At 28.1% G+C, this 13,666-nt stretch overlaps 1 protein-coding gene and 1 long non-coding RNA gene across 9 annotated transcripts in view; one reads left to right on the forward strand and one right to left on the reverse strand.

Annotated features, from left to right (window-relative positions):
- LOC142322442 (uncharacterized) overlaps positions 1-13,666 on the forward strand; it is a 34,977-nt gene that overhangs the window by 10,580 nt on the left and 10,731 nt on the right. The window contains exons 3-4 of the long non-coding RNA XR_012755851.1: positions 4,960-5,199; positions 6,560-6,737. This is a non-coding gene — a long non-coding RNA (uncharacterized LOC142322442). The remainder of the gene's footprint in view (positions 1-4,959; positions 5,200-6,559; positions 6,738-13,666) is intronic.
- Positions 3,002-13,666, reverse strand: part of LOC142322438 (uncharacterized) — a 92,529-nt gene continuing 81,864 nt past the window's right edge. For 7 of the 8 annotated variants that reach the window (XM_075361531.1, XM_075361528.1, XM_075361533.1 and 4 more), the window contains 2 exons: positions 6,832-7,033; positions 3,003-3,645 (listed from right to left, as the gene is read on the reverse strand). In XM_075361531.1, the coding sequence (XP_075217646.1) occupies positions 6,878-7,033 (156 nt within the window). In that variant the 3' untranslated portion in view covers positions 3,003-3,645; positions 6,832-6,877. Of the gene's footprint in view, positions 3,646-6,831; positions 7,034-13,666 lie in introns of all 8 variants that reach the window. The other variant, XM_075361526.1, reaches the window with a different exon arrangement.

The following is a 13,666-nucleotide window of genomic DNA, read 5'->3' on the forward strand; positions in this document are numbered from 1 at the left end:
TTGTCAATAGATTTTCAAAACTAAGGTGTCATTTTGTTCTAAAAAAAATGCTTAGCATTTTCTTAAGAACACATAATTTGATAAAAATTTACACGGTCACCGTTAACATTAATATAGTGAAATACTAAAATAATATAAATAAATAATTAATAAAATGAAATATTTTATTTATTAGACAATGTTGTTAAAAATGTGTGTGTATATCCTCATTCATCCTCTGAAGTTATTGTTCACTTCTCAATCCGATTTTCATATATAAATTTATTAATAAATACAAAATGCCGGAGAGAAGGAAAATCGAAGGGAAATGTAACATTTTTCCTTAAGAAACTTTCTGTTCAATTTTACACCTAGAATCTGTAATGTATAAGCCTACCGTTTTAGATACACACCTGTTTACAATTGGCAATTCTTCAGAATGCCAATTTATTCGATTAAAATTAATTAAAACTCCCAAGTGCAAAATAAAATTCATTTCACAACAGAAATTCTATGAATACCTTTAAACAGTATCAGAAATAAGTTAAATTAATTAATATTTTTAATAATTTTTTTATTTTAATTTCTGCTGACACAGGGAGAACCCGATGGGTTAAGTCCTACAGGATAATTTACAGAGAGGTAGTCAGTCAACTCCCATGGATCTTGGGTCAATTGATGTGCTGCTTAATGGCAGTTTCGGTTGCTCCAGGGGTGCTTAAATAAAATTAAGGGAGAAAAAAGGGAATGTTGGTATTGTGAAGCCGTTGTTTTTCACATATATTTATGTTTTATTTACTTTTAAAATTTTAATATCGGGGTCCTTTGCATCCTGTAAGTATGTTCAGTGTTTGTGTCTAAATTTTCTGTCTTGTTTAGTTTGGTGTTTTTAAATAAAATGTAAGGGCCCTTTCCACCCTTACATATGACAAACTTGATTGTGATTTAATCCCTATTTTAAAGAGTGTGATGAGGGCTAATGACTGTAGCAGTTGATGCTCATATAACCAAAAAAATAATAATAATATCCTCGAGAAAAGATTTTATTAATATTATTTTTAAATTTAATAATAAACATAAAATGGGTATAATTCGTATTAAAATAATCAGAAGTACAAAATTTTTTATATTTTAATTTATTATTCAGGAAAAATCACAATATTTAATTAAACAAAAGCTATGAAAATTTTAACATCTTTTTTTTAAATAATAGATTTTTTTTGTACAGATATTATATGTTAATCACTTTAAAACTGATATTATTGTGAATTAAAATTGCATAAAATTATAGAATAAATAGTAACTTATACCTGTGATTTCAATTCAATTTGTATAAGTATTTTATTATAAATAAAAATAAATAAGCTACATTAATTATTATTTATAATTAATACCTCCAAGACGGATGTCAACAACTATAGAAGTATTTCATTGTTGCCAGTGACTTATAAAATACTGTGAAAATGTTATTGAATAGATTAGAACCCCAAATAGATCACATATAGAAGGGTGTGAAGAAGGATTTAAAAAAGGACGATCATATTCAGAATAAATACAAAGTCTGATCGATTCTAAAATATTACGTATCCAGAAACAAACCTTTCTTATATCTTTTACAAAATTTCAGAAAGCGTATGATTTTGTGGACAGAGACTTTTTTCAAATTTTGAGAGAATATGAGTTGACCAGAAAAATTTGAACCTCATTAAACTCACTCTTACAAACACATTCTCTAAATTTAAAATTACAGCAAATATAGGCAAACCTTTCCTAGTCAAAAAAGGGCTGAGACGAGGTGATGAACTATCACCGAACCTATTTAAACTGGTTTTGAACAAAATAAAGAAAATCTTTTGTGAGATGGATGATTTGAGTGCAAAGATCAGATACAAAAACCGAAACATCAAAATAGGATGCCTATTTTTTGTTGAAAACCTATATAAATAATTATAATATTATAGTAATATTTTACATTCACAATAATATTTTATACAATGATATTTATTTAATACAAACATTTTTATTATTTATGTATAAATGGCAATTTTTTAATATATTTTTTTAATTTTTGTTAACGTTTTTAACATATTGAAATGCCATACAAAAATATAAGCTAAAACAATCATTTTGTTATATTTTGGTTAAAACTATACCTTTCAATCCCCATGCACAACAAACAGCTTTTGTCATAATGCATTTCATTTTGTAACACAAATCAATAAATATTAATACATATCAATTAGTTCTGTTTTATCAATCTATCCAACCACCCCAAGGGGCCTGCACCATATCAATCTGTAGTTAAAATAAACATAACAATTACTTAACAATTACAATTATATATATATATATTTTGTATATTACAATAGAAAATTATAAGAAACTTTTATCATATTCGCTGTTATATGTCATTACGGCCTGCTTATTATAATAACTTTTAAAAAAATTATCCAAGTATAACTGTCCAATATTACCAAAAGATGTCAAAGTAATTGTAAGCGGTTAAAACCATGTCAATATAAAAACACCATTACATGTATGTATACATACATACATATATATAAATATAAATATATTTTTTTATCTGAAATGGAATATTAATAGTTTCAACAAAAAAAATCTGTATGACACCATAATTATTAAAATTAGTAATAACATACAAAATAATATACAAATGTATCAGAATAAATTGTGAAGATATAAATCACATTTAAAGTTTATGATCATAAAAATGTTATATGTAAAAGAAATTAACAAAAAATGACCAGTAATTTACCATCAATTTATTTAAAAGATTTATTAAATATACCAAAGCGATACAAGAATATTACGTATGTTGGCAATGAATCTTTGCAGATGATCTACTAAAAATATCAACTGTCAATTTACAGAAAAACTTTGTAATTAAAATAAACATTTTTATATAAATAGGGAATACAAGTATAGTAATCAGCAACAGATTGTCATTATTAAACCAGAACCAAATATCTAGAAAAAAAAGGAAAAACATTAAGAATAATTTTTAAATTATTAAGTAAATAAAAACAAACACGGGAAAGAATTACAATAAAGGAATCAACACTTTTAAATCAACAAATTATTTTATAAACAAAAAATAAAGAAACAATTATTTGTTATTATAAAAAGAAATAAGTAAAGTAATTACAGTAAAAAAAGCAGTAAAGTAATCATAATAACTTTTAAACCAAATAACATTACTTGACATAAAATACAAAACATTAAAAAAAAATTGCATAATTAAAACAGAAGTATTAATAGTATTTATAAATTAAAGATAATAATTATTAGGTACAGTATAAAATAATGGCCAATCATAAATAAATTCAAAAAAGGTAGACCGAACAAACAATTGTACCAGTGTAAAGTAAATAGAAAATGAGCTCATTGTAAAAAAAATAGGAAAACTTAATGTTATTATAATAATTATTTTATCTCCTCTTAGCAGGTAGTGTTGCTTGAGTATGATGCATGCAGCCTTCTACGTTTTCTGGTCAATCACAGACATTTTCAGAGTGAACAAAAGATTTTATGGGAATAGCGTATGATGTTTTCTTTCACCTTCACACATATAGTACAAAGTGCAATCTGCTTTATCTCGGTGGTATGATATTTAATCGTCTTCCTCTTCACATGACACTGCATTTCCTGTGGAAAAAATATATTCATTATACTCTTAGTTTTCCGAACAAAAATATTCAAATTTTTAGAGATTTTGCTGGTTTTGCAGCTTAAAAAAGGAAATTATATCATATTTTTCCTGGTGTACACTATCTTTTCCATTATTTTTTATGATTATGATGCACATACAGCAACAACTGAGATAAAGATAACACCTGTCAGACTAACATTCTCTGATAATAATGATGTTCACTATACACAATGAACAGTGAACAGAGTCCCCACAGTGAACAGAGTGAAAATGTAATTTGTAGTACTGAACATCACCAGTATTTTTTTTAAACAAATGCAAAAGTATATTCATTTAAGTGAAGAAGGCACAGGAAAATCTCTAATAAGCCCATCGTGAAATACTAGGTATTTTTGAGTACGGCTATGTCATTTTGCGAGTGACTTGTGACACACATTAAGTTGCCTATTACAATAACAATACTCACACGTAAATTACATAGTTACTACTGGATCATAAAATATGCTTTTGGATTTAGCAGAAATATAATTATTTTATCTAAACGTTTTTTAAAAATTAAACTACAGTCCAACTCTTGAAAAGTAATAACAAAAATGATTTTTCAATTACGAAAAACCTATAAAATTGTACATGTAAACTAAATTTTATGCCCGATTACTATAGTAATTACATTGCTTTCAACATAAGAATTCTGCAACTCCTGGGTGATCTCAAACATTTCTGAAAATAAAATGATGTTAAGTAAGGATCACCTACTATGTTAACTGTTCTTAACACTGATAAAGCCACTGAAAACTATTAATCATCAAAGTTAAATTACAAGGTTATGTGCCTTTATGATAGACATTTGAAAGACAGAAATGAAACTACTCTGGTTTTGATGTGGTTGTTCCCGAGCGTGTAATTCTATTCTCATAGTATCCAGTAGATACTGACCGCATCAGTTGACAATACTTAAAAAATATATAAAAAATAAAATAGTTTTCAGTAATTAAAAGTAAATAAGCAAACCGCAGTTTTAGATCTACCTGTAGGAAAACATTTGAAGAATATTTAAAAAGTTACAGGATTAAAAGAACATTTCAAACAATAGATTAAACTCATTTTTCGTATACAATACCAGGCTTCCATGGATCCAAAAAATTTTGATTGTTGAAAAAAAACAAAAAAAAATTTATACAAATAGATATTATTGTAAATTGTAGTTACGTACCAAATATTATAGTGTATCAATCACGATTGATAGGCTTTTTTATATTTATAAGTTTCATATCTAAATTCTAATGCTAGTTTCTAATTTAATTTTTTAGGTCCTGTTATTCAGTGTTTCATGATGCACTACATATTTGTCAGGATATAACTCAACTGATCTGAAATTTTCTTTCTCTGTAAGTAAATAAATGAAGAGAAAGAAGCAGGCTGGTAGACAATATAATAATATTTGCTAAACAACTATAGAACAGGGAATAGAAACGTTGAAGGAAATTGATATACTTTGATAGGTTTGTGAACTGCATTGCTCCATCCATCTCTCAGCAATTATCTAAAAGGTATGTGGCCCCCTTGTGTGGCCTTGTAGTATTTGTTTACGAAGGTGTTGACAGGTCTTGAAAATTTCAATAATCGGTTTGGAAGGATGAATATTTTTGTGTTTTATATAGGTACGTAGAATGCAGTCATGAGCAGAATGTCTGTCATGTTATTTAGGTATGTCTACATTTGGGAGATTTATAGAGAAGATTGTGTTGCATCCAGTTACTTTTAAGATAATATCTACAATTGTAATTAAAAGAAACAAGTAAATAACCACACTTAAATACAATTCGTGTCTGAGTGTGGCTCAAAGAACTGTAATTCATTACTGCTAGTAAAGAATATAAAAAGCTAATATAGAAAGTAATTTTTATCTTAAATTTCAAATTTATTGTACCTTTTTATCACAAATAATAGAAAATTCACTTTCATTTGTTTTAAATAAATACTGATAAAGCTCTACAGCATTTTTATAGATTTCTCAAGTTTATACATTTTGTTGATGTCAATAATAAAAATAATAATTAACAATCTCTTTTGATTAATGATAATTTGTGTTTAATAATTTTAATTATTATTTAATTATAATTTTATTTTTTTAAACTAACTGAATTATCTTTTGAACGATATATTTATTGTTCTTAACACAAAATTAAAACAATAATAGATAATTTAAAAAAGTATAACAAAAGAATTGAAAATTATATATTTGGTTGAGCAACATTCTAGTAAGTAAAATTCAGTAAAATAATAATCAGGAAAAAATGAAAGTATAGAGAAGATGAGACTTATAGTGGTGAAAGAAGTTATAATGAAATAAGGAAAGATGTAAGGAACAAGAAAAATATTCAGTAAATAAAATAATACAAATTTACAGAAATGGAAGAACCGTACAAATTTATGGCACATTTTGATGAATTTGATATTTTATTTTGTTTACTTTTTTGTATGTAAAGTCTTAAAATATCCATCTTATCATAAATCTCAAATACAATTTACTTAAAAATTAAATTACGTTAGGGCACAATTACAATTAGGCACTTACATCGGTTCAATTTCAGTCGGACAATTCCTGAGAAAGTTCTGTATTCTTTATCCTTATGAAAAAAGTAAAAAAAAAAGTAACATGTAGGGGGTTCAAATCCATTAAAAGTTATACTTTTAGCTAGCTACTTGAATCTGAGGTAGTAGCATCGCAAATCAATTAATATCAGGAATATTATCTATTCACTCAAGTAAAGGATTACCACCACTTAACCCTCCATTGGGGGATCTGGGTGAATGGTGTATAGTGCAGTCAGATAATTCCACAGGGCATACAATTTTAGGAATGGATGACTGTTTTGCTTAATAAAGAAAGGTTAAATTTGTTTTCAGGTAGCTGTTTAATACGTAAAGAATAGAGATATGGATATGATATGATAAAAAAAAAGTAAAGGTTATTTGGATACTCAAAATTCACAAAAAAATCTATCAAATAATATTTCTATTCTACTCCACAGTTAAACTAATTTTAAAACTACAGCTTGGAACAATAAGATAATTCTTACATTAAGTAAGTAAATTAAACTAGCAAATTAAAAATTGGTTATCGTTATACAGAATGTATACAGTATAATTTATTATTTTATTTTTGGTAAAGAACTTACGATCTTTAGTTGTATAACCAACACCACCAACAGGATTAGAAGTTTCCTAAGGACCATCATATTTTACTGTGTAACCATCTAATTCTTGTCCCATTGCATTCATTAATGGGAATTTTCCTGTTCCACAAGACCCTCTGAAGTCTTCCGTAACTACAGACCAAACCATGATACCTCCAAATCCTTCTTCTTTTAACCAAGCCATCTACAAATGAAAAAATTAAATATAATTAGTAATAGTTATTTATATCTTAAAAAAAAGCATCTTGTAAAAATCTGTAGTTCTTTTTGATGTTTACTGCAGCAGTAAACAGCTTAATCACTTTACATATTGGCTGCCAACTCTGTAGGATTTATGAAGCCTCCTGTGTGTTCTTAAATTCTGAGTCTGTTGCATATGGAGTTTCACTATTGTTTAAAACTCTCCTCCATTCAATCGTCATCCGTTTAGCACGTTTATTTTATTTTAAATACACACAATATGAAATTTACTTCATTATCTAAAGCTGGATTAAGAGATTTTTATTTTTGTAATATAGTAATTTGTTCAGTTTGGATTTTTGAGATAACTCAGCCGATAAATTTTTTCTTTCATTTAACTATTTTTAGTGTAAGGTGATACACAATAGGCATAGATTTACAAATAACTTATATAGACCACTGCTATTGAAAAAAATAAAATAAAATGTGCTTTATTGACAAGGCAAAAGTAAGTTACTTTACTTATTTACTTACTTAGTAAGTAAGTAAGTTACTTGACTTAGTTATTTACTTCACAGAAAATAATAATAATAATAAAAATTGAATAATTCATTCAATGGAATAAATGATAGATTTGCATAAAATTCATGTAATAATTTATTTAAATTAATGGAATTTACAACTACATAAATTCAGATGTTTGGCTACCTTTGTTATATCCATTGAATTGCAGACCATGATTACTAATTTGCAGTATCATTATAACAACATTTATATTACACAAGTAAATGCAATTTTACGCATCATGCCTGATAAAGGCATTTGAGGTTCTTTATAGATTGTTGGTATATGTCTTTGTTATGCTATTATGAATCTTGAAGTACAAAACTCTCAGTTTCCATTTTCTGAGCAAAAATTCTTTATTTAACAACAAACTTGTTCATTAATATTTTATTAATATTTTGCTACTTGCAAAAATAAAAACTATACAATATTTGAATCTTTGAGGACGAGTCTACAGTCACAAATTAAGCTTTTTATATAGAAAAATTATTATTAAAATATATTTAATCCACTGGCAAAGAGTTAAAAAAATAATTGAAGAATGAAAATATATATAAATATAAAATATTGCAATATGAGATATTAATAAAAATCATTCGAGAAAAACTATTATTCCATTTAATGTTAAGTTATTTTATTTTAAGATGAAGAAAATTAAGGTTCTTTATTTTTTTTTTTATTATAATTCAATTAGATTTTAACAATTGCTGTTTGTACAACAGCAATATTTGTGGATAAAAAACGTTTAATTTTATTCATATAAATTTATATGAAGATCTTTCAAATAATTCAGTAATTTATTAAAGACTAGTCGGAACCTGGACCCCCAAGGCCAAGGTAAAACTTCCACCCAAGTCAGGGTCTCCCAGGGCCGCAGCGCTCGCCATTCCTGTGTTACAGAGGGACGGCGCCTTGAACACCCAAAGAGTTAAATTCGGTCGCCATTCCCGTCTACCTAGAAGGCTACGCTCCCCTGGACATGCGCACTGTTCATTATCCTCATTAGTGTGAGAATAATACTGATAAATAACAAATATTCAGACCTATATACTGATAAATAACAAAAAAATATAGAAACCTGAAAAAGAAACTAGAAAAAGACAGAATAACAGTAGCTTTTAACCTTGCTTTTTCTGTTTAGCTTCGGAACCATAACACTTCACAGGATGATGGGTTTGAAGTGTAGTCTTGTACAGTCTCAGGTCGACCATTCCTGAGAATTGTGGTTAATTGAAACACAAGAACACCGGTATACACGGTCTAGTATTCAAATCCGTATAACAGTAACTGCCTTTACTAGAATTTGAACGTTAGAAAGATCGACTTCCAAATCAGCTGAAGAGTTAACCACTAGACTGACCCCCGGTGGGTTAGAATAACAATAGCTAAAGTAACTAAAGTACACACACTTTTGACAGAAAAATTCATAACTTATTTCTTTGCCATAATAATGAAGTAAAAGAATTAATCTTTTTTTTTCCGTAAAGAATATCTTTAATTTACAACTTCACGCTCCTTGGGGGTGAAAAAATAATACAATTATTAATGTTCAAGGGAGCAAGAGCCTCGGTCTGTGGCTTAAAACCTTCCCTGATGTAATACGAATGTATCCTGTAAATGTGAAAGCAATCGATCAGTTGGTTCTTCAGAGATTTTTTTAAATGAAATACATCAAAAAACCTTCTCAGTTATGCCCAAGAAACATGGGTAAAAATCTGGTTGCGTTTGATCAAGTGGTTTTTTGTTTATCCCGAACAAACAAAACCCCTTTTCATCTTTATGTAATAGATATACGAGATCTAAAATAACGAGACAATTTTTTTTGACAACCACTTTAAAGTTACTAGTAAACATATGGTTATTATATGACCAGCTGATTTATATTGGGTATGATACTGCTCTAGTATATTCATAACAATCTTGGTAAGTTGCAAACTGTAATGCAAGTGATCTGGATAATTTAAGCTTATGTCAGTAAATTAGTTCATAACGCTTTAAAATAAAATATCAAATTTTTAATTTTTCATCTAGTTTCGGCTTATTAGTTACATGAATACACCATAATGGTGACTGTGCTTATATAAATGCAACTGTTAAGTGAAATATCAGGTGAATTTTATTACATACTTGGGTTGATGGTTTATTAAATTTAAGGAAGTTTTTTCCACTCTATCTTCTAAACCAAATCTACTTTGTCCTAGTTAATTTGAAATTCAATTATAGATTGCATTGCCAACATAAGAAAATAATAGAGGTGTGAATTATGGCAGCTAAAAAACAATAAAAAATTAGGGAATTACCTACCGAAAGATAGTGGAGAACTATAAACCTAGGTAATACCTAGGTTCTATAACTGCCTGCTGGGTAGTGTAGGAAGTACCTGTAACTTTATTTTAAATTTAACTTAAGAGTGGATTTTCTATTTTGCATTTGATGAGATGGAAGCACTGTCTGGCATTGTGGCATTGACTTCTTACTAAACTGTATACTTATAATGTTGTCAATCTATAATATCTATAATGTTGTTATATAATCTATAATATAGTGTGGATGACAATTTTGTATATTGTATAATTTTTATACATATATATATATATAGCCTAGGACACTCCCAGTAAAATAAGGAATCCAACTTAGTCATACTTCTAAATTGGTTCAACTGTTGTGCAGCTACATTGGAACAAACATACAAACACACATATATACACATATATATATATATATATATATATATATACACACATTCTAAATACATTACACTCGTTTTTGAGCAGTGTAAAAATTGAGATACACCAATGAACTGTTAAAACTTTGTTTTTCAAAAACTGTCTGCCTTAAAAAAATCCTATCCTTGAACCCACCTTCAATTTATAATTAGTACAAAGTAACTGTGTACCACCTTAAGGGAGGTACAAATAATGTTAATTTTTCCATTATGTTAATATAACAATATATATTCTATAACATTAGAAACAAACCTGCAAATCCACTTCTAATAACACTTTACTCGTACATCCATCCAGCTTTCCTTTCTAATTACACGCTTCACTTAAGACCTGAAGAATACATGTGCTGTTGCTGCTTTTTGAGGTCACAAATCAAATTTTATGATCAAATAGTAAATGTAATCATAACAGCAAGTGTTTCCTTAAACCCAACTGATATAATATTGAATATTGGACTTAAATAAGAATTTGTGTGAAGATTACAGTAGGGATGATGTACAGCGTAATAGGCAGTATTATATTGTGTATCCAATTAACAGGATTTGTAATCGGTGATCAGTGACAGCTGATTGGCGATTATAATAATTATTATTTATTATGTTACAGTTACGTTAATGTGCTATAATGCGTTAACTAATACTATAATGCCAGATTAAAGTAATGGTTAAAACGTAGATAGACATTGGCAATATAAGTTGTAAAAATGTTTAACTTCTTAGTAAGCAGTATTATATTTTATTTGATAATGTAAATCTATTTCATGTGTTCTTGTTGCTTTTTACTACCCTGTCTAGCGCTGTAGCAGTAGAAGTTAAAGTATGGTAACCCATCAAAATAACCTTTTAAATAAAAACTACAATGAGACAAGAGGATGGTCTTACAATATTACTCGATTGTGCTCTGGAAAAATTAATTGCAGAATATAATAGGAAAATAAAAATACTTAATAAAAATGGGGGGGGGGGGGTTTTAACATCTTAATATTTAAATGTAAATGTTTTACCATTAGCTGATGATCTGATAACTTTGGTAAAAGACTTTAGATAGAGAAAATTAAAATCAAGAACTAGAAAAATGTGCAAACAAAATTAGGCTACAAATTTTATATAATGGATTCCAATAATAAAAGTAGAATCCAAAAAGTGAAAATTTCAGAATAAGAATCAATCAAGAGTTAAAAATTTAAAGCAAAATAATTATGCTGAACATGTTTTAGAAAAAAATAAAAGCCAGAACACAAAAAATCAAAGTGGCTTTCATCTTACAAAATTTCTTAGGGAAATCTAATAATTGTAACTTTACGGCCAAAACTCAAAATAATACTGCTAAATTAAGCAAATCTGAAGAATTTTACCAAAATTTTGAAGTCATACAATTAGAAAAAGAACTAATTTTATGGTCACTTGACTGGAATGGATGAAAATAAATTAATGAAACAAATATTTAACTTTTTTTTAAAAAAGGAAAACCAAATAAGCTAGTTAAAAAAATGTAAAATCTCAAATTATTAAATATTTCCACAGAAGTAATTTCTGATGAAATCTTTCAGAAAACTAATCTTTCAAGAAAACTAGATAACAGCAATAAAGTAAGCAATGAATAGCAAGATAATAAAGCAAGCAGTAACGTAAGCAAGGTAATAGCAATAAAAGGACTAAAATAAAATAGCAATAAGATATGTTTCTAACTTTTGAAATGTACTCTAGCTTATCAGAAACAAAACTGAATCAATATGTAATGACACCCTTAGCTATTGAATCTGCACGTTTTTTTTTATATTTATTAGTTCACATCTTATTTGCATTGACAATAGGATTCACACATTTATACACTGAACCACCCTAATTGAATGACTAATTACAAAATTTATCAGGAACATCAAAATAAAAGATTTTAAGACAGATTAGCTTTATAATTTCATCCAGATTAGGATGAAAATAACTTTATCAAAAATTCAACAATTTTCTCAAGAACTCTTATGACTTGAAATTATAACTACAGTGGCTTCTTCAAAACAAACAATATAGTACATTCAGAGTTGTATCATTCATTGAGTTGTAACTCATTCAGAGTTGTATCTTCCTGTGCAATATCTTATCTGTAAAAGCATCTTCAAGAAAAGAATTTCATTTAAAAACATTTCATTACAATGAATAAACATTGAAAAACATTTTTTTGAAATAATGATTGCCTTTACATAGTAATTTTTAATATAATTTAAAACATAATTTCAAAGACAATGTTAAACATTGCCAATATTAACATAACCATCTACTCACCATTTGTGTTCCGTAAAAAAGCAACTAACATTTAGTAGGTTTGAACCTGATCTCTCTAAGAGAGAGATAACCTCTCTCTCAGAGAGAGAGAGAGAGAGAGAGAGAGAGCGACACAAAAAAAAATCAAAATCTGAAAGAGCTTAAAAAAGTTTTATAAAGATTTTTGGCCCTTCTATGATGATCTTCCATTCAGTTATGCAGTTATGTTCCTGGAAAACACTTCTCCAGATATTCGATCAGACGAGGAAGTCCAACTGCATGGCCACTTTCTTTCTTTTTCCTGTTTAGCCTCCGGTAACTACTGTTTAGATAATACTTTAGAGGTTGAATGAGGATGATATGTATGAGTGTAAATGAAATATAGTCTTGTACATTCTCAGTTCGACCATTCCTGAGATGTGTGGTTAATTGAAACCCAACCACCAAAGAACACCGGTATCCACGATCTAGTATTCAAATCCGTGTAAAAATAGGTGGCTTTACTAGGACTTGAACGCTGGAACTCTTGGCTTCCAAATCAGCTGATTTGGGAAGACGCGTTCACCACTAGACCAACCCGGTGGCTTAAGGTTAGGATGCACTAAATTTAGCTATCATTTTCATTGATTATTTACGAAAACCATTAATGATACCGTACGAAATATGTAATAATTAATTTTTTCCCTAATTATGTTATGTGCTTAAGGTATTGACCTATAAGCAAAATTTGTTTCAAGATTCTTTAGAAATAACTTTTAGTACTCTCATTAAAAATATGTTATGGTTACATTTTTCCTTATAACTTAAAGTATCTTAAAATAGAAAGATGTAGGTGGCCAAGCAGTTACCGCTTGGCCACCTACATCTCTCAGATATCACTTCTCTGGATGTTTTTGCTTGGGGTTTTATTATAAATTATACCAAAGAAAATATTGAGATTTTAATGATTTAACACAAAAAATTTAAATGTGTTTGGTCTAATAATGCCGCAGATGCTCCCAAACACCTAGCAAGAGTTAGATTATTGTCTAGGCATCTGACCAGCTAAAAAAAGTGCATACACTGAAGTTGACTAACCTACATTAGAAC

The sequence above is a fragment of the Lycorma delicatula genome, chromosome 3, assembly GCF_047948215.1.
Source record: "Lycorma delicatula isolate Av1 chromosome 3, ASM4794821v1, whole genome shotgun sequence".
Lineage (NCBI taxonomy): Eukaryota > Metazoa > Arthropoda > Insecta > Hemiptera > Fulgoridae > Lycorma > Lycorma delicatula.